The 19,916-nt window shown below is 41.2% G+C and overlaps 1 protein-coding gene across 10 annotated transcripts in view; it reads left to right on the top strand.

Annotated features, from left to right (window-relative positions):
* The window catches only part of LOC6045179 (NPC intracellular cholesterol transporter 1 homolog 1b), a 30,142-nt gene extending 12,363 nt beyond the window's left edge, over window positions 1–17,779 (top strand). For 5 of the 10 annotated variants that reach the window (XM_038259926.1, XM_038259923.1, XM_038259925.1 and 2 more), the window contains exons 2-4: window positions 7,109–7,868; window positions 14,658–14,990; window positions 15,047–17,779. In XM_038259926.1, coding sequence (XP_038115854.1) covers window positions 7,618–7,868; window positions 14,658–14,990; window positions 15,047–17,513 — 3,051 coding nt within the window. In that variant the 5' untranslated portion in view covers window positions 7,109–7,617 and the 3' untranslated portion in view covers window positions 17,514–17,779. Of the gene's footprint in view, window positions 1–5,516; window positions 7,869–14,657; window positions 14,991–15,046 lie in introns of those variants that run through there. The other 5 variants (XM_038259930.1, XM_038259931.1, XM_038259932.1 and 2 more) reach the window with 3 other exon arrangements.
* The last annotated feature ends 2,137 nt before the right edge of the window (window positions 17,780–19,916 follow it).

The following is a 19,916-nucleotide window of genomic DNA, read 5'->3' as shown; positions in this document are numbered from 1 at the left end:
CCTAGCAATTCTAATTAACCCTTCTAAGGCTGCCGCTGTTTAAGAGAGACTAAAAATTAGCACGGGAATCAACGCTAATAGAAACCACCCAAATTGAAAAGCACTAGATTAGTTAGTTACAAAATTAACACAATTTGCGATTATAAAAAAAAGCCCACGAGATTCAAAAATCTAATCGTATGATGTCTTCGGCAAACAGGTAGAGATTAAAACGAACAATTTAGGAAAATTATTACACTGTCAATTTCAACGTCGATTGCAGCAAAACACTTTTTACATTTTAATTTTTTATATAGTCTTAAACTTTTAAACTATCTTTCTAGCAAAATAGGGTATTTGTCCCTATTTTGGGCCTACTAAGCCGATCGCAACTTTAATTTGATGTACAGTTAAACCTCGCATATGCACCTCATATGGGGGTTTCTTATGCGAAGCACGCATATGCGAGGTACAGGGCTTATGGAATTTTGGCTATATGGGAGACATGGGCTATATTTTTATAAAAAAATCAACTAAACTATACAAATTTATAGTGTTTTGGAATCGTTATGAAGTCAGCTATACAGCTACACCAAATTTACATGGTTTACGATGTTCTAGATCATCCGAAACTTCGTCAAGTTAAGGCCTATGTGTTCAACGCCGTACAAGTATGAGGTAGGCGATTTGACTGTGGTTTTTGACCACAGATCAAATCCGGATAACCTCAGGGAGGTTCAGGGACTAGTCTACCGATATGTGGTGATGTTCTGGGTCTTCTGTAGAGTCCCGGGAGGTACGACCGATGGGTCTACCGCCGTAACACGGCAGAGGTCGGTGGTTTTTTGACCTCAGATCATATCCAGATAGCCTCAGGGAGGTTCAGGGACTAGTCTACCGATATGTGGAAATGTTCTGGGTCTTCTGTGGAGTCGGGAGCTACGCCTGAAGGATCTACCGCCGTAACAAGTCAGAGGTCGATGGTTTTGACCTTAGATAACATCCAGATAGCCTCAGGGAGGTTCAGGGACTAGTCTACCGGTATGTGGTGATGTTCTGGGTCTTCTGTAGAGTCCCGGTAGTTACGAACGATGGGTCTACCGCCGTAACACGGCAGAGGTCGGTGGTTTTGACCACAGATCATATCCGGATAGCCTCAGGAGGTTCAGGGACTAGTCTACCGGTATGTGGTGATGTTCTGGGTCTTCTGTAGAGTCCCGGTAGTTACGACCGATGGGTCTACCGCCGTAACACGGCAGAGGTCGGTGGTTTTTGACCTCAGATCATATCCAGATAGCCTCAGGGAGCTTCAGGGACTAGCCTACCGATATGTGGTGATGTTCTGGGTCTCATGTAGAGTCCCGGGAGCTACGACCGATGGGTCTACCGCCATAACACTGCAGAGGTCGGTGGTTTTGACCTCAGATCATATCCAGATAGCCTCAGGAGGTTCAGGGACTAGTCTACCGATTTGTGGTAATGTGCTGGGTCTTCTGTAGAGTCCCGGGAGCTACGGTCAATGGGTCTACCGCCGTAACAAGGCAGAAGTCGGTGGATTTTGACCTCAGATCATATCCGGATAGCCTCAGGAAGGTTCAGGGACCAGTCTACCGATGTGTGGTGATGTTCTGGGTCTTCTGTAGAGTCCCGGGAGTTACGGTCAATGGGGTTATCACCGTAGCTCGACAGAGGTCGGTGGTTTTTACCTCAGATCATATACGGATAGCCTCAGGGAGGTTCAGGGACTAGTCTACCGATGTGATAGGTCTTTTGTAAGATCCCGGGAGGTACGTTCGATGGGTCTACCGCCGTAGCACGGCAGAGGTCGGTGGTTTTAGACCTCAGATCATATCCGGATAGCCTCAGGGAGGTTCAGGGACTCAGGGACCCCTTGCCTTGTTACGGCGGTAGACCAATCGGCCGTAGCTCCCGGGACTCTACAGAAGAACCAGCACATTACCACATATCGGTAGACTATAGTGACTGAATCTCCCTGAGGTTATCTGGGTATGATCTGAGGTCAAAATCTACCGACCTCTGCCGTGTTACAGCTGTAGACCCATTGACCGTAGCTCCCAGGACTCTACAGAAGACCCAGAAAATTACCACACATCGGTAGACTAGTCCCTGAACCACCCTGAGGCTATCTGAATATGATCTGAGGTCAAAACTTCCGACCTCTATCTTGTTGCGGTGGTAGAGCCATCGGCCGTTACTCCTGGGACTCTACAGAAGACCCAGCACATTACCACAAATCGGTAGACTAGTCCCTTAACCTATCTGAGGCTATCCGAATATAAACTGAGGTCGAAAACCTACGACCTCTATCTTGTTGCGGTGGTAGAGTCATCGGCCGTGACTCCGGGACTCTACAGGAGACCCAGAACATCACCACATATCGGTAGACTAGTCCCTGAACCTCCCTGAGGCTATCTGGATATGATCTGAGGTCAAAACCACCGACCTCTGCTGTGTTACGGCGGTAGACCCATTGGTCGTACCTCCCGGGACTCTACAGAAGACCCAGAACATTTCCACATATCGGTAGACTAGTCCCTGAACCTTCCTGAGGCTATCTGGATATGATCTGAGGTCAAAAACCACCGACCTCTGCCGTGTTACGGCGGTAGACCCATCGGTCGTAACTACCGGGACTCTACAGAAGACCCAGAACATCACCACATACCGGTGGACTAGTCCCTGAACCTCCCTGAGGCTATCCGGATATGATCTGTGGTAAAAAACTACTGACCTCTGCCGTGTTACGGTGGTAGACCCATCGGTCGTACCTCCCGGGACTCTACAGGAGACCCAGAACATCACCACATATCGGTAGACTAGTCCCTGAACCTCCCTGAGGCTATCTGGATATGATCTGAGGTCAAAACCACCGACCTCTGCTGTGTTACGGCGGTAGACCCATTGGTCGTACCTCCCGGGACTCTACAGAAGACCCAGAACATTTCCACATATCGGTAGACTAGTCCCTGAACCTTCCTGAGGCTATCTGGATATGATCTGAGGTCAAAAACCACCGACCTCTGCCGTGTTACGGCGGTAGACCCATCGGTCGTAACTACCGGGACTCTACAGAAGACCCAGAACATCACCACATACCGGTAGACTAGTCCCTGAACCTCCCTGAGGCTATCCGGATATGATCTGTGGTAAAAAACCACTGACCTCTGCCGTGTTACGGCGGTAGACCCATCGGTCGTACCTCCCGGGACTCTACAGGAGACCCAGAACATCACCACATATCGGTAGACTAGTCCCTGAACCTCCCTGAGGCTATCTGGATATGATCTGAGGTCAAAAACCACCGACCTCTGTCGAGCTACGGTGATAACCCCATTGACCGTAACTCCCGGGACTCTACAGAAGACCCAGAACATCACCACACATCGGTAGACTGGTCCCTGAACCTTCCTGAGGCTATCCGGATATGATCTGAGGTCAAAATCCACCGACTTCTGCCTTGTTACGGCGGTAGACCCATTGACCGTAGCTCCCGGGACTCTACAGAAGACCCAGCACATTACCACAAATCGGTAGACTAGTCCCTGAACCTCCCTGAGGCTATCTGGATATGATCTGAGGTCAAAAACCACCGACCTCTGCAGTGTTACGGCGGTAGACCCATCGGTCGGACCTCCCGGGACTCTACAGGAGACCCAGAACATCACCACATATCGGTAGACTAGTCCCTGAACCCCCCTGAGGCTATCCGGATATGATCTGAGGTCAAAAACCACTGACCTCTGCCGTGTTACGGCGGTAGACCCATCGGACGTAGCTCCCGGGACCCTACAGGAGACCCAGAACATCACCACATATCGGTAGACTAGTCCCTGAACCCTCCTGAGGCTATCCGGATATGATCTGAGGTCAAAAACCACAGTCAAATCGCCTACCTCATACTTGTACGGCGTTGAACACATAGGCCTTAACTTGACGAAGTTTTGGATGACCTAGAACATCGTAAACCATGTAAATTTGGTGTAGCTGTATACCTGACTTCATAACGATTCCAAAACACTATAAATTTGTATAGTTTAGATGATTTTTTATAAAAATATAGTCTATGTCTCCCATATAGCCAAAATCCCATAAGCCCTGTACCTCGCATATGCAACTCTTGCGACAAAACCGAATCAGGTGGAATGACTCGTATATGCAAAGTTGCATATGCGAGGCGCTCTTATACGAGGTTTAACTGTATTCTCAAAGGCTGCTATAGGCAGCCTTGCTTGTATTACATGAATAAGTTGGTTTTTTAATGCTAATGCTCTTACTAAATCACATTTTTGACGAAAATACTTTATATTTCTGTATAAGCCCGAGAAACGACCTTCTTTGTGCATATTTTCGGCCTACCTTCTGATTGGTTGAAATCTCGAAGCACGTGGCAAACTTTTTTGGCGTACGGTTCAGCCCCAGCTCGTACAGTACAGCCGCACAAATTCGGTCGACAAATATGCTCAATCATTGTTTTAAACCACAAATCAACATTAGAACGATTGATTTCACTTGCATTACGTGCATAATTAGCTTGGACATGATTTTTATCATTCTTTACGAGTTTTAAACACAATTGAACATTTTTTGCGTAGCCAAACAACAAGCCCGTAAAATGCCAGAAAGACTGTAACTTGTGAAAAGCGCACACACACTGTCACAATTTTTAGAAGTGTCAAATGGACTGAATATAGAGCCATTCTCTCCGAAATGGACGAAGTAACTTTAATCAGTTATTTTATTGATTTGGTGGCAGTTTAGTGATTGTTTTTTGCAACGGGATTGTGCAACCCACCAAAAAAACATATTGCCGGTGGTTGGAAATTCGGGGGACGGCTCTCATTCGTGTGCCGAGCGACGAAAGCCTTAACGCTGAGTGTCAACAAGCGGTAAGCAAAAGTGATGAAAATTTTCGACCAAAAGGGCAACTAGCGATTTGCCAAGAAAAAGTGAAGAGTGCTATTTTCATTGCTTTATTTCTAATTTAGGAGGAAAAAGTAAACTATTCTTGCCCTCCAAAATGAAGATAATGACTGCACGTATCATTATCAGGTGGCAGATTCCTGCCAGATTTGATGAAATGCTCAATCTCGATGAATTAAGTTTGGTAGACCCAAAATAGGTACTGGGCCCAAAATAAGAACAAATACCCTAGTCCAGACTCGATTATCCGAAGTCTCGATTATCTGAAGTTTCGATTATCCGAAGGTTTGTATGAGACTTAGGATAATCGAATCATGAACAAAAAAAATCGACCCCATTTTGGATTAAAACATTCTTTGGAGTAGCTTGGGGGTCATACTTAAGCTCGACAATAAAAAATAAGTCAACGAAAAAAAAATTGTGGTTCGATTATCCGAAGTTATGATTATCCGAAGTGAAATTTTGCCAAGGCCTTCGAATAATCATGTCTGGACTGTATACAATTTGAAATGGGACCATCCACAAACCACGTGGACATTTGTTTGGAAATTTCAACCCCCTAAAGTGTCCACGTGGTTTATGGATGGTCCCAATACAGTCAGATTTTTTTAAATTTCTTTAAAAATAATCAGGATTCAAATAAGGGAAACTGTTGCACCGTAAAAAATATGTGGACAAGGTTTCATTCATGACGAAAAAGACACGAAAATTTGTAGATGCGTGTGATTGGAGTTTTATGGCTTTTTACTGCATCAGGCTCCAGCAGCTTTTGGAGCTTTTACGTCTCTCCGTGCTTTTGGTTGGTCCATTAGATGGGTAATAAAAACTAGTTTGTTTTTTTTTATTTATGGATGTGACAAAAATAACGGTACAAGCTAAACATTTTCTCATCGTCTTATATATTTAGACAGGAACAAATAAAGTTTATTTTTTCGGTTGTGTATTAATGCTATAAAAAAAGGTTGATTTACCTTCCCAAAACTCAAGCATGCAAACGTTGTTAAAGCTAAAACGTCAAATTTGAGCTGAAATTAATTGCTAAATGCCCTCGACTCAACAACAGACGCGAATCGAATCAAAAGTTCTGCCTAGATTAGAGCGAAACCGGACGTACCGCGAGCGCGACGACGACGACGCGTCGGAATAAGGTCAGGCTCCTAATTGAAGCTATACGCTTCGTTGAGCCGTGATCCAAACTGACCTTGGAGTTTGTGTGAGCTTTTAGATTCCAAATTTGAGGAATAAGTTAGATTGGAGGGACAAATATATTTGAATCCAATCCTTTTTTAGATTTGTTGAAATAAAATTAAGTGCTTCTAAAATTAAGTTATTAAAGAATTGTCGATTGCTTCAAAAATCGTTTTGAATTTTACAGAAACGAAACAAAGCATTCCAGCCAACAACAATTCTTTGTTGTGAAAAAAAGTGCTCCATTTTCTCATCATGACACAATGGGCATCACAAAAGGCAATCGTGCGACGGTAATTTATCGCTGTTGATTACGTTTCCAGCCGGCAAAACGTTAACTAAATTGCTCTCGAATGTGTCGTGGTGGTCAAAGCTGGCTCAGTGTGAAGTAGAACGCCGGACCGTGAATGAAATGTGATCACACTTCTTGACGGAAACCCTGAGGGTGATGGACTAAAGGACTAAAGTTTAATGTAGCTACAGTGCTAAGATTATGCTTGTGAGTTTTTATTAGTTTCAGCGTATCTAAATAACTATTGACCCAATTTTCAAAGTCAAAAAAGAATCCTTTGTTAAAATTCCTCATCTCTTTGGAAAAAAACTTAATTTCAAAATCACGACTGTAAAGTTGCACAAGACACCAAATCTATCAAAAAATCCCTTCTCAAGATACAGGTTTTTGAACGTTTTAAAAGCACTTTCGTATGGAAAGTTTCCAAGTTTGTAAATAAAAGAAACACAAAATTAGGAATCACAAAAAAATTACGAAGAGCTAGAGAATTGCCCAATTTGTATTTTTTTTATCCGACAGAGTATTCCGAATGTATTCCAATAATTTGCAAATTCAAACCCGATCCAACAACTCTGGGATTATAAACAGGCGTGACCGCTAGTGGGAAACCACTTTGTATGTGATTTATTGACGTGATTCAGCAATTTATTGCACATGCCGGCTCTTGAAAAAACTTCAATTATCAAAATTGCAAAACAATTTCAACAGACTTCAGATTGTAAAGGAAGCCGTCACACCAACATCAGCAAAACTATTGCATTGCTGCTCAGCTACCTCTGAATAAGTACAAAAACCGAAACAATTGTGTCTTGAAGCTGAAGAAAAAGTGAAAACCGGACAAGTGCTAAAATAAAATTTCATCTCCTCAAGATTGTTTTGTTTGTGAACGCAAAAGATTGACACAGTGCCTTTTTATCGTAAAAACTTCGTGGACAGAAGAAGCATACAGTGAACAACCCAACTCAGTGAGTTTCAGCTGGAAATTGCAGAGTCTGATCGAGTGCGACAAGTGGACCACGTGTTGATTGTCACTCTTCATGAACTGACTGGCGCGTCCCCTCGGAAATGTGCCCTCCTCAGTGAAATGTGGACATTGTTCAGCAATTTGTCCAATTCAGTTGCTCAGTTTGGATTAAGTGACTCGTAACGACACAAAAAAGTGTGTGTGCTCTCTTTGAATCTCAAAGTTTGGAGGAAAAACCAAGTGAACTCCGGCAATGCCACCCACCGAAGCCACAATTCCGCTGGCGGAACCGAGTCGGGCCAAGAAGCCCCAGATCGTCGCAGCCGGGAACGGCGCAACCCAGAACGGCGCCAACGGTGACTATCGGAGGAAGTCATCGACCGTGCCGGCGGGCGAAGAACTTGGCGCGTCGGAGGGCGAATCCGCTGGCAATGTGGCGCAACTGAGCTGGCTCGGAAGGCTCTCGTACAACGTGTCGATTGCGATTGGACAGTTTTTCTACAGGTGAGTGGTGTTGGCGAACACCTTGAATGGGTGCTGTAAGTGTTGCTGGTGCCACACCGGTTGAAACAGTTGTCGTGTAATGAACTATTTGTCACATTTTTCGCATTCTCGCTATGAACTGGGTTTGACGATTGCAATGCAATCCGTAAATCAGTTTTAGTCATGAGCGACCATGATTTGAAATTCGATTAGCTGGTGCCCAGTAACGAAATATTCTAGCAGAGCTGATTCTGCCAGAATCCTGCTAGAACGGTGGAACATTTCTGCTAGAATGCTGTAAGAATATCCAGCTCTGTGAGAACTCTGCTAGAATCCTGCTAGAACGTCGTGACTGGGTGACGGGTGACAAATTTTATTCGAGGTTCTAGAATCCGCTGGGATTGTTTGGACATATATAACTAGCATCTGGGTCAGAAATCAGCACTTCAAGTCAAACGAAAGTGGGGAAATCGAGACTTAAAATGAGATGGTCTGAAAACATAAAAAGTCTGTTCAATAAATTTTAAAATTCAAACATGGTGCAGAAAACCATCTAAGCCAGTGGTCACCAAACTCAGGATTCCTAATGTGAAGTTCTCTAGAATCATATAAGTAAAAAGTTTAAAATGTTAAATGGACGAAAAATCATGAAAAACAATATCTATGTAAAAAGTAATTTTCATTTATTTTCATACCACGCTGCCTAAAATGCCATAAATTTAAGACTGTGGATTCGAACCACATTTGAGCATGATTGAAAAATGGCTTTGAATTGCTCAAATTTTTTCAAACATACGGTAAAAATACACTCAACCCCCGGTGGTTGGTCACTTTTTCGTTTGACACTTTTTAGTTTGTACCCCGTTGGTTGGTCAAAGTCAAACTAAAAAGTGACGAACTGTCACTTTTTACACGGCGCTTACGCACACTATCAAAACAAGCGTTTTGTAGTGTGTGTGAACTCCGTGTAAAAGGGGTGTCAAACTAAAACGTGACCCCGTTCGTTTGACAACAGTTGGTGTCAAACCATCGGGGTTTGAGTGTAGTTGAGAAATTTAGCCGGAAGTGGTTGTATTTGATTAACGAAAATTTCAAAGACATTAAAGAAATATGGACTTTGAACAATTTTTTTCAAGATGAATTTTAATATCCGAATATAAAAAGGTATTTGATGATAAAATTATATTTCATTTTAATTTCATTCGATTAAAAAAAATAAAAAGGTTGATTGAAAATCAAGAAATCATAGAATAAGGTTTAACAAAATCTAAAGCTTAATTATGGTTTGATTAGTTGTAATTTTAATTTTTTTTTTTAAATTGATATAATGTTTATTTTAAAGAACATTTTTTATTACTCCCTAAAAGTTATCATATTGAAAAAAAATTCAATGTTTATGTACCTCTCACTTTTAGTTTAGTAAAGATGAAACTATTGAAAAATATGTTCAAAAAAAAATCAAACCATCCACATTAACGACCCCCGGGTCTTTTGTTGTCTCTATTGCAAGTTTCTGCTCGAACCTAGGAGTCCGAAGGCTTGAATGGGGAGAGCAACCAAACCTCTTTCTACTCCAAGGAACCTTCCACCCCAGTGTTTGAACTGACGACCTTTGGATTGCGAGTCCAACCGCCGCCAGCGATTCCACCGGAGTAGGCTTGGTTTGGTGTGTTGTTTGTACTTATGGCATGGAGACGACTCCTACACCTGGACGGCCTAACAACCAAGGCCGGGACCGACATTTTACTTCCTCATCCGATGGAAGGTTGGAGCAGATGGGAATCGAACCCAGAATCATCCGCTTACAAAGTGGACAGCGTAACCATTCGGCCACGCACTGCTCCTGAAAAATATGTTATACTTCATATTTAAAAGGTTATGCTTTCTTCCAGTCAGGTTGTAATTTTTGAGAATAAAAGAATAAATAGCAAGGTAGCAATTGAAAAGGTGTAAGCCATACGCTACCAGATTAAATAAATAAATAAAGAATCTTTTTCAACAATAAAACACTGAATTTTTGTGCAACATGATTTCAATTATTTTGCAAAAAAAAAACATTTGTTTGATGCTATTTAAAAAAAAATAGATTTTTGTTCAACTTTTAAAACACAATAAATCGTTTTTATTTCATTCAAATTAAAAAAAAACAATGATTCTAATCTTAGGGATCATCCATAAACCACGTGGACAACTTAGGGGGGGGGGGGAGGGATATTTGGCGATTGTCCACGCTCCATACCAGGCCTGCCCAACGTCCGGCCCGCGATGGCATTTTGAAAATAGTTCTATGACCTATGGCCCTAAAGGCTGTTCATGAAATACTCAATAAATAAATTGAGTGTCAAAATTAGAAAAATAATCTTGAGATTAAATTTTCAGATATAACACAACATTTATTTGATCTTTTTTCGCTTTTTACATAAAATTTGGCTTATTCATCATTTTGTTTGGTTTTCCCTTGGTTTTTTTATTATTTTATTTCACATTTAAAAATTCTGTATGTTTGAATTTAATTCTTATCATTTCTATATTAATATTTTCAGAATCAATTATTTAGGTTGAATTATGTGCAAGGTACTAAATTTAAATTTCTTAAAGTTTTGGCTGTTTTTACTTCTAATACATTTTATTTTTCTTTATTTTCATAAGCAAAAATAATGTTTTTTTTCAGAACAACTTTTCAATAATCAAGTTTTGCAGGAAAAATGCTTTAAAAAATCAAATTAATCATGTCAAAAATAAAGATCGTTGCTATTTTTTTGAATACTAAAAAAATTCAAAACACGTCAAGAAATCCGATTGATTTTTTTTTTTCATAAATTTCAATAATAAATAATAAGAAATTTAAAGAAGACAATAAAAAGAAATAAGAATGACGAATAAAACCAGAAATATATTTTTCTACACTGTTTTAAATCTCGTGTCCTAAAAATAAATCATTTAAAAATATTTTTTTAAATATTGGAATAAAGATGCACAACAACGCAACAATTGTTTTTCGGTAAAGAAGATTTGAATCCAAATTTCGATTCAATAAATTTTATCTTGTTTCGTTGACTTTCCAAACTTGAAAAAAACTTGCAACGAAGAAAATATTTTTTTTTAAGTCAATAATATCAGCGTATTTAATTCCACTCGACAAAATAATTACAATACGATTTTAACCTAAAGGCTGGTACGCAGATTGGAAGAAAAGGGGTCAAGCTCTTATAAAGAGTCCAATCCAAAAATATTTGGAAAGTATTTAGTTACTTTTAAAATGCTATGACTCCAAAATGGCCCACGAGATTCAGCTAGCTGAGGACCACTGATCTACGCCTGAAATTGCGTTGCTGAGCTGTTGTACATATAAAATAGACATTAATTTTTCTTTAAGTGTATTTTGTGGGTGCAATTTTTTGCTCTGGTGATATTAAAGATATTTTTGACAAAAAAAATTTACTTTGTGCTAAGAATCTCTTGAATTATCTTTATCAAGGTAGACCAAAAATGAAAAAAATACAAATTAAAAAAGATTTTCCTCCAAATAGATTGCTACTCATTTTATAGGTTCATGGCACCTTTTTTTATTACATAAAATTTTGGTCTCTCATGCTCATGCTCATGCTCGCTTGGCACTTTTGTTTATTTTTATGTTTGCTGTTAGAAAAAATATTTCATTTGTTCAGATAATCATTCAAGAGTCCAAGGAATAAAATGTTGTTTTACTGAACAAAAACATCAAAAACTTCATCTATTTCAAGTCATTTTTATACATCTTTCAGAATCAAATGTTATAGTAATCATCGAAACCGGTTCAAAATAAGGCTTGGTACAAACGTCCAAAGTTGTATGTATTTTCTTCTGTCAACTTTTTTCACAAGATGCATACAAAAAGATTACGTTTATCAACTAGCCAAACAAAATATCATTACTAGGAATTTATGATAAACATAAAATTTCACATTCAATTGATTTAGATTTTTTTTGCAGTGGTTAACACTGTTAAAAAACATTGGACATTTCTATCTCTATAATTTTTTCCTCAAAAGATGTTGCAACAAAAAAATCAAAAATGTTATCCAACTTGCATGTTTCTAAAAACTTATAAAAAACGATCCTGGTACAATTTCCGATGACTACAACAAATCCCTTAATCATTCAAACTTCTAGCAAAATGGCAATCTTTACCCCCTGACCCATAACAGCAGAAAATCTGCTGTATCATTTCGATTCAGCAAATATCGAGAATCGATTCGCTAAAAATCAGTCCAACACGGTAGAGCGACTTCAATGCATTACTTAATCTGTCTGAAGTTTTTGTCGGTCAATGTGAAACGAAGCACCTGGAAACCCCCACGCACACACCTTATTATTAGAGGAAGCAGAAAGAGTGCAAACAGAAGGGGAACAACTTCTGAACGACCCTTCTTCGGCAAAGGTGTACTTGAGACTGATTTGACGCACATCGAAGATCAACACACCCCGAGGGGCGGTTTCATTAATCTTTGGATGATTTGCGATTTTTGTTTTTGTTTTTGCAATGAACTGTCAAAATTGAGAGAGAGAGCGAGAGAGAGAGAGAGAGAGAGAGAGAGAGAGAGAGAGAGAGAGAGAGAAACTGAGATCATCTTTTTGTCCCAATTTGACTGAAATTTTTGTATCTAACATTTAGTAAATCTTTCCCTGTTCCTGAGGGGAACACCCGTGAAGAGTATCGAAGCGGATTCAGTGACAGTTTGTTAATCAACTTAATGTTAACATGTTAAGGTTTATGTTAACATTCCATGGGTTGTCTTCCTAAGGTGTCTTGATAAGGTCCAGTTTGTGACGATACACTACCTTCCCTTAACCAAGCAATCGAATCCAGAAGGGAAAAGATCACCAGTTGTGTTGGTCTGAGCCGGGATTTGAACCTCGATCTACCGCTTACGAGGCGGAAGCGTTACCACTGGGCTACGTAACTAACATTTACTTAAAAATATTTGTTGTCATCCAAACTCAATAAGGGTTTGTGATAGTTTTGTGCTTAATTCTTAAAATATTTTTCAATAAACGTTTTCAATATTTAGCTTGTTTTAACTTTCATGTTTTGATTGCAATGTTTATTTCAAGATCGAAATATCAATAACTCTTAAAGTTAATGACGTATTATTCATTCATTACACTAACCGGAAGTTCAATTCTTATATTTTGACCACCTCGCGGCCAATCAAGGCCATTGCACTGTCATGACATTGTGTGTACGTTTGAATCGGTTGGCGCCAAATGAATTCCGTTTACCTTTGAGCACGGCGTGTCACACGTGTTTTCATTATTGTTTTTTTTTTTTTTACTTTGTTGCGGTAGGTTTGAAAGTCAAGGTCGCATTGGCTCTAAAAGACGAACATGGTTCCGTCGGTATCGCCATACGTAGGCTAATCCAGCCGGCATTAGACGATAGCGTGTCTTGGACAGATAAACATCGCTGGCCGAATGTAAACAAACACTCAAGTGGCGACAACGAACGGTGGAGCATGCGAATCGCGGTTACACCCAAACGAAATACTCTGGGCAAGGAGTGTCATTGCGTACTTGATTTGACATTATAATCTTGTTTTGTTGCGGGAAAGGCTACTTGGATTAAGAATAACTTTTTAATTTTCACCATCTTGTTTTGTGGAAAGCAATTATAATTATTTGATCTGTAAATTAATATTTAAAATTTTAAGAGATGAAAACACATTGTTAAGGCTGAATTTAGAAAATTTTAAAAATGTCAAACAAGTAAGCAATTCACATTTGTGTGTATCGTTAATCACCCGTTAACCTCCTTGTTGGCTTGATGCGCTCATTCGAGGCTAATATTTGGCGTTAGCAAATGTTTACCCACAAAATTTGACAATTAGAATGCAAATACGGAATCGAACTTCCAGGTATTTCGACAAGTTTTTGGCAAGTCATTTTAAAGCTTGTTGCAGTGTTCGTACTGTTAGTCTATATTCGATATAACTGAATAGATTCTTTTGAATTAGTTCTTGTTTTAATGGAAAATAAAGGTGGTAGATAGTGTCTTTCACTTTTGGGGCAAAGTTAATTCTGAATTCGGGGACCGGAAGTAGTAAATTGAAATGAAAAAATAATCACGATGTGTAAAATGCTTCTACAAACAACACAAAGAAATTTTTTTTTTATTGAAACATTCTGAATCAAGATTTGAATGTTTTTCTAAAACAAACATGGCCGCCAAATGGCCGATCGGGAATGATGCCTTTCAGAGCCTTAATTGGATAAAAGTAATAGAGTAAATGAAAAGTACTACAAATTGTATTCCTCCCTAATTATCTCTAAACCTGTAAAATAAGGATATTTATTACTTTTGAATTGAAAGTTAAATTGATTGTTATACTATTTTTTAAACCAGAACTCAATTTGATCTCACACCACCTTTTGCCATCCTGGATATGTACTTTGCAAGTGCTTATTTTATAATTGAAAAAAATACAAATCACATATCTGTTCACTACCATGCCTACGACACAAAGGATCAAAATACTGTCGTTAAGATCTTTTTTTTCGATTTGCTGCTTAATATACTACACGTGCCTTAAAAATATTTGAACGACCTTAACCAACCAACCGCAGCGAACCGCGAAGAATTCCAACGTTCATGATCATGGTGTGAACCGCCAACGAAGCGGAAGATCTTTTACTTGTTCAATGCAGCGTGAGTTCGTGCACCTTTTTCGCTGATTGAATAACTATCTGCAGTTTCATTCCTGTTTTCGCGTTCCTGAGTTTTGCGATTCAATAGAAATTTATTCAAAAAAAAAACTATCCTCATCTTTCCAGATTGGGCGTCCACATCGCCAACAACCCATGGCGCACGATCGCGCTCAGCTGGCTCGTTGTGGGCCTGTGCGGGCTAGGCTTCTTCCGCTTCCACCAGGAGAAGAGCCCCATGAAGCTGTGGGTGCCGCAGAACTCCAAGTTCCTGCACGACACCAACTGGATGATCGAACACTTCAAGGAGGGGAATCGGGTCGAAACGGTAATGCTGACGGGTTCGGACGTCCTGCGGCCCGAGGTGCTGCAACGGTTGGCCAACATCACCGAGGACATCGTGTCAGTCGCCGTGACCAACAGCAAGGGTGCGACGGTCAGCTGGAAGGAGGTTTGCTTCAAGTATGTGTGGTTTTGGGTCTTGGGGAAGACATTGTTCTAACTTTTGTCATTTTTAGAGTGCCTTTGATCGCGGAATATACGGCAAAGAGTCGGCGAAGACGTGAGGAAACGGTAGCTCCAACAAAACGCACCAAGAAGCCCAGACCTTTCATGAACCCTAGCGTGGACCTCCCTAACTTTATGTACTGCCCGATCATCAACAGACTCCCAGTGGGTTGCATGGAGCTCAGCATACTGGAGCTGTGGAAGTACGATCGCGAGGTGATCGCCGGGTTGACCAAGGAAGACATTCTGGAAAAGCTCAACAGCACCAAGATCAGTCCGGTCACCGGGCACACGATCGACTACTCGGACCTGCTGGGTGGCATCGAGCGGGACGAGAGTGGTCGTATTGTGGGCGCGACCTCGCTGGTTTCCCACTGGATGGTCCACGTTAACTACAGCGAGGTGGACGCCGATGTGAGTGGAAATGCCGCTGGCACTGAGGATTGGGTCACGGAGGATTCCATGCTGTGGGAGGCGGCATTCTTGGACAAGCTGCACGTGATCAAGGGCGAGAAGGTCGAGGAAGGATCGCTGTTGTACTACGCTGCGGGCCGCAGCTACGGAGATATCAGTGCGGACTCCATGTTCAAGGACATTGACAAGCTGGTGTTTGGAGGTGTGATCATGTTTATCTACATGCAGTTGGTGCTGTCCAAGTTCAGCTGGACTGAGTTTAGGATAATGTTGGGCTCGGTAGGTCTACTCAGCGTCGGCATGGGTTTCGTGGCCGGGTGTGGCATTGTGGCCCTGATTGGGGTCTCGTACGGTCCGGTGCACACGTGTTTACCCTTTCTGCTGATGGGTCTCGGCGTGGACGACATTTTCGTGATGATGGCCTGCTACCGTAAGATCCACGACACCCACTCGAATTTACCGCTGGCCGAGCGGATGGGTCTTACGCTGAAACATGCCGGGGCGTCGATTACGGTGACATCGCTCACGGACATTGTGGCTTTTGCGGTCGGATCGATTACGGTGCTGCCCTCGCTACAGTCGTTTTGCATCTACGCCGCGTTCGGCGTGCTAATGATGTACCTGTTTGTGATAACGTTCTACGTGGCGGTATTCACCCTGGACGAACGAAGAATCGCTGCGCGAAGAAATTCTTTCGTGCCGTGGGTGATCCACGACGAAAAATCTACCAGACTTTGGTGCCAGTACGACCTTATGCACCGAGCGCTGAACACCGTCTACTCGAAGGTCATCCTGACCACGCTGGGCAAAACCGTCATCATTCTGACGGTGGTCATCATGACGGGTCTCAACATTCAGAATCTGCTAAATCTACGCCAGAAGTTTGACCCGCACTGGTTCATTCCCGAGGACACCTACTACAGCAAGTTTGTCCTGAAAACGCGCGAGCAATTCCCAAACAATGGATACGAAGCAATGCTGCTATTCGGCAGCTACAACTACACAGCCGAGTTGAAAGGTCTGCTTCACCTCACCCACGAGCTGGAAAACCGCACCGACATCCTGCACAGCGTCAATTCCTGGCCTGCGGCATTCCAGGACTTTGTGCACACCTATTACGATAAGGACATCGGTGAAGTTGTGCTGAGCGAATCGAAATTCCGCGACTACCTGTCAAAGTTCCTGTTCAGCAACGACGGTGGCCGCTACCAGATGAACTTCAAATTCTCCTCCAAGCTTACCTGCGGCGAACCGGTCCCGAACATAACGGTTACCACCATCGACTTCAAGTTCAAGCCGTTCTCGGAACGCGAGCAGTACATTCCGGCCAAGTACGCCGTCGAGGAGATCCTCTCGCATCATCAGTTCAAAACCGGGGACCAGTACAAAACGCTGTGGGCCAAAATCTTCGGCAACTGGGTCACAGACGAAATCATCGACACCGAGATCTACCGCAACGTTGCGCTCGCCATGGTTGGCGTAATGTTCTGTTCGGCGGTCTTAATAGTCAATCCCCAAATCTGCTTCTGGATCTTCATTTGCGTCCTGCTCACCATCCTCAACGTCGGCGGTTTCATGCAGCAGTGGGGTCTCACCCTCGATCTCTGCTCGTGCATCGCACTCCAGCTTGCCGTAGGACTCTGCGTTGACTACGCGGCGCACATTGGACATACCTTCCTAACGGTCAGCCAAGGAAACCGCAACAAGCGAACACTAGAAACAGTGCTCCACATCGGCGCAGCCGTCCTGTACGGCGGTGGGTCAACAATTCTATCCCTCGCAGTACTTTCCGGTTCCGAGGCGTACACCTACCGGACGTTCTTCAAAATATTCCTCCTGGTAATTCTACTCGGCCTGTTCCACGGCCTCGTACTCCTTCCAGTGATCCTCAGCCTGGTCGGTCCTCCCCCGTACAGCGGGTTCGTTGACGATCCGCACAAACTGCCCAGTGACATCGAGAAGGAAATGCAACCCATCACCGACGATCAGAAGCGAAACAGTCGCGCAAATGGGAAGCTAGCCCAAAGCGAGGAGGAGAAGACACCGATCAACGAGCTAGCTTAAACGCACAGAGCACGCGTTCAGGGCGTTCCATGACTTAAACCTCTAGGTGCTAAGCGTAGTGAGTTCAACGGGAGCACAAAGTGCACAAAACAGCATTGTTCGATATCGCCGCCGTTGCTGCGATAGTGCGGTGCAGAACGGCAGGAGTGTCGAGAGGCCATTGTGATTCTAATCAATTAAGGTTGGAGAAGTATTATTATTATTTTTCGGAAGTCATTAACTTTTAAGAAAATCTGGATGAGTGAAAATAAAGACAATCTGCTAAACTGGTGCGTTTAGATTGCATCCGAAATGTCATCTTTTCTTCTTTTAGTCTGGAGTTTTTTTTTTTTTTTTTTTTTTTGAAAAGGTCGAATAAACCAAATTTTCAGTTTTTGCTTTTTGGGTGTTTTTTAACACCCCTGACTCAAGGGGGTTTTAAAAACACCCAAAAAGCAAAAACTGAAAATTTGGTTTATTGGACCTTTTAAAAAATAACTCCAGTTGTAATTTAAGATATATTTGAAAATTTAAAAAAAATTGGAAAATTGTCATTCAAATCCGTTTACAAAAGCACCGATGAGGTAAAGTGATATAGAGGGCCGTAATTTTTGTAATTTCTGTAATTTTGTGAGTCGTTTACTTTTGTGATTTTTTAAATGTTTTGTAATGTTTGTAATTTGCTATGCATTTTTTTTACAAAATTTTAGTTATTTTCGTACTTTTGTGTTTTTGTATAGTCATTTGTAGATTTTTACATTTTTTTTCGTTGTCTGATCCTTGATTGTTTCGATTGTATGATCCCAACACTACGCTACAAGTGATTTAGAATGTTTTAAAATTAAGATGGCGGCCAAAATGGCAGTGATTAAACATTGAAAAAAAAATCCATTTTGTAATTTAATATTCAATCAACTATTGAAATCTGACTAAAATGGGGTTGCGAAAATAAAATGAGCATTTTTTTTTTGTTCGATTTGGTTCGATTATCCAAAGTTCAGTTAAACAAGGTAAAAATGGTCTATTATTTGTAATTTTTGTTATGCTTTTGCGTTTTTATCGAGTTGTCAAATTTGCAACATGGAGTTAAACTTTCTGTGAAGTTGCTGTGAATTTTTCCATGGAACTTCGAAAAGTTTAACTCCATGTTGCACGCACACACTCTCACTTTTAATTTCTCGATAAAGTCTGGAGTTTTTTTTTGAAAAGCTCCAATAAACCAAATTTCCTGTTTTTGCATTTTGGGTGTTTTTGAAACCGCCTTAGTCAGGGGTATTATTATTATTATTGTTGGTCTTTTTATAATTTGTTTGTTATTTTCGTTTTGATTTTTTTTTTGTATTTTTTATATTTTTTTATTTTACTGATTGCTTTATCGTCCTTGTATTTTTGCCTTTCTTACAAAAGAAAGGTTTAAAGGTTTGCTTTTGGAAAAAAACACTTTTCTCAGAAATCTTAAAAAATTCGTGCGCGGCGAGGAATCGTCCCAGAAAAAAATCCTATTACTAAATTGAAGGTTTAAATGCGCTCTCTCGATTGAATTTGGCCCGAAACCCGGAACTCAAAGTCTGATTTTTGAGAGCTCTTTTTCTGAACATACTTGAGCGTTGTCTGTGTCCGCTCTTAAAAATTTGTGTCTGGGAAGTTCCATCATTGGAAAACCTCTCGTAAAACCAGGAAGGTGCTGTGTCCTATCCCTCGCCTAGGCCAGACCAAAATCCATGATAAAGCTGACAGACCAAATCTGTCAGACCAAGACTGTCAGACCAAAGAGCAAAAAGTAAACAATCTTGGTCTTCGACGTAGGTGCACACAAATCAATAAAAGAAAATTTGAAAAAGATTTTATTTTTCAAATTCAATGACTGGGTTTGGACTGCAAAATTGAATGGACGTCAGAAAATGATTAAACAGTGCGGCGTCCTGTACAGTACACCGATAATTAAATAAGCAGTTAAAAGCATTATTCTTCCACTTTAATTTTTGATCGCGTTTTCGGTTTACACCTGAAAAATCTTGAAATTATTTATACGGATTTGTGATTCCTCTCTTTCCACCATTCCCTTGCGTAAAACCCACAATTTTTATATTTCAGATTTGTAACCATGGGGTCGGAGACGAACATTTTATTTTTCGATTCACAAAATTTAATTGCACCAATTACAAAAATTAACCAATTACAAAAATTAATTGCACCAATATATTTTTCGGAGTTTCATCATTTTGGGCGTCATCCATAAAGTATGTCACGCTCTAGGGGGGGAGGGGGGGGGGTCTGAGCATGTGTGACATTGCATGTTATAAGTATAGGAAAAGCGTGACAAAGGGGGGGAGGGGGGGGGAGTAAATTTTGGCCGATTTTAACGTTACGTACTTTATGGATGAAGCCTTGTGAGAAAGGCTCTATTTCACCTCTGGTGATATT

This window comes from Culex quinquefasciatus, chromosome 3, assembly GCF_015732765.1.
Source record: "Culex quinquefasciatus strain JHB chromosome 3, VPISU_Cqui_1.0_pri_paternal, whole genome shotgun sequence".
Taxonomy (NCBI): Eukaryota; Metazoa; Arthropoda; class Insecta; order Diptera; family Culicidae; genus Culex; species Culex quinquefasciatus.
The sequence above is the reverse complement of the archived record's forward strand: the minus strand, read 5'-3'. Positions and strand labels throughout refer to the sequence as shown.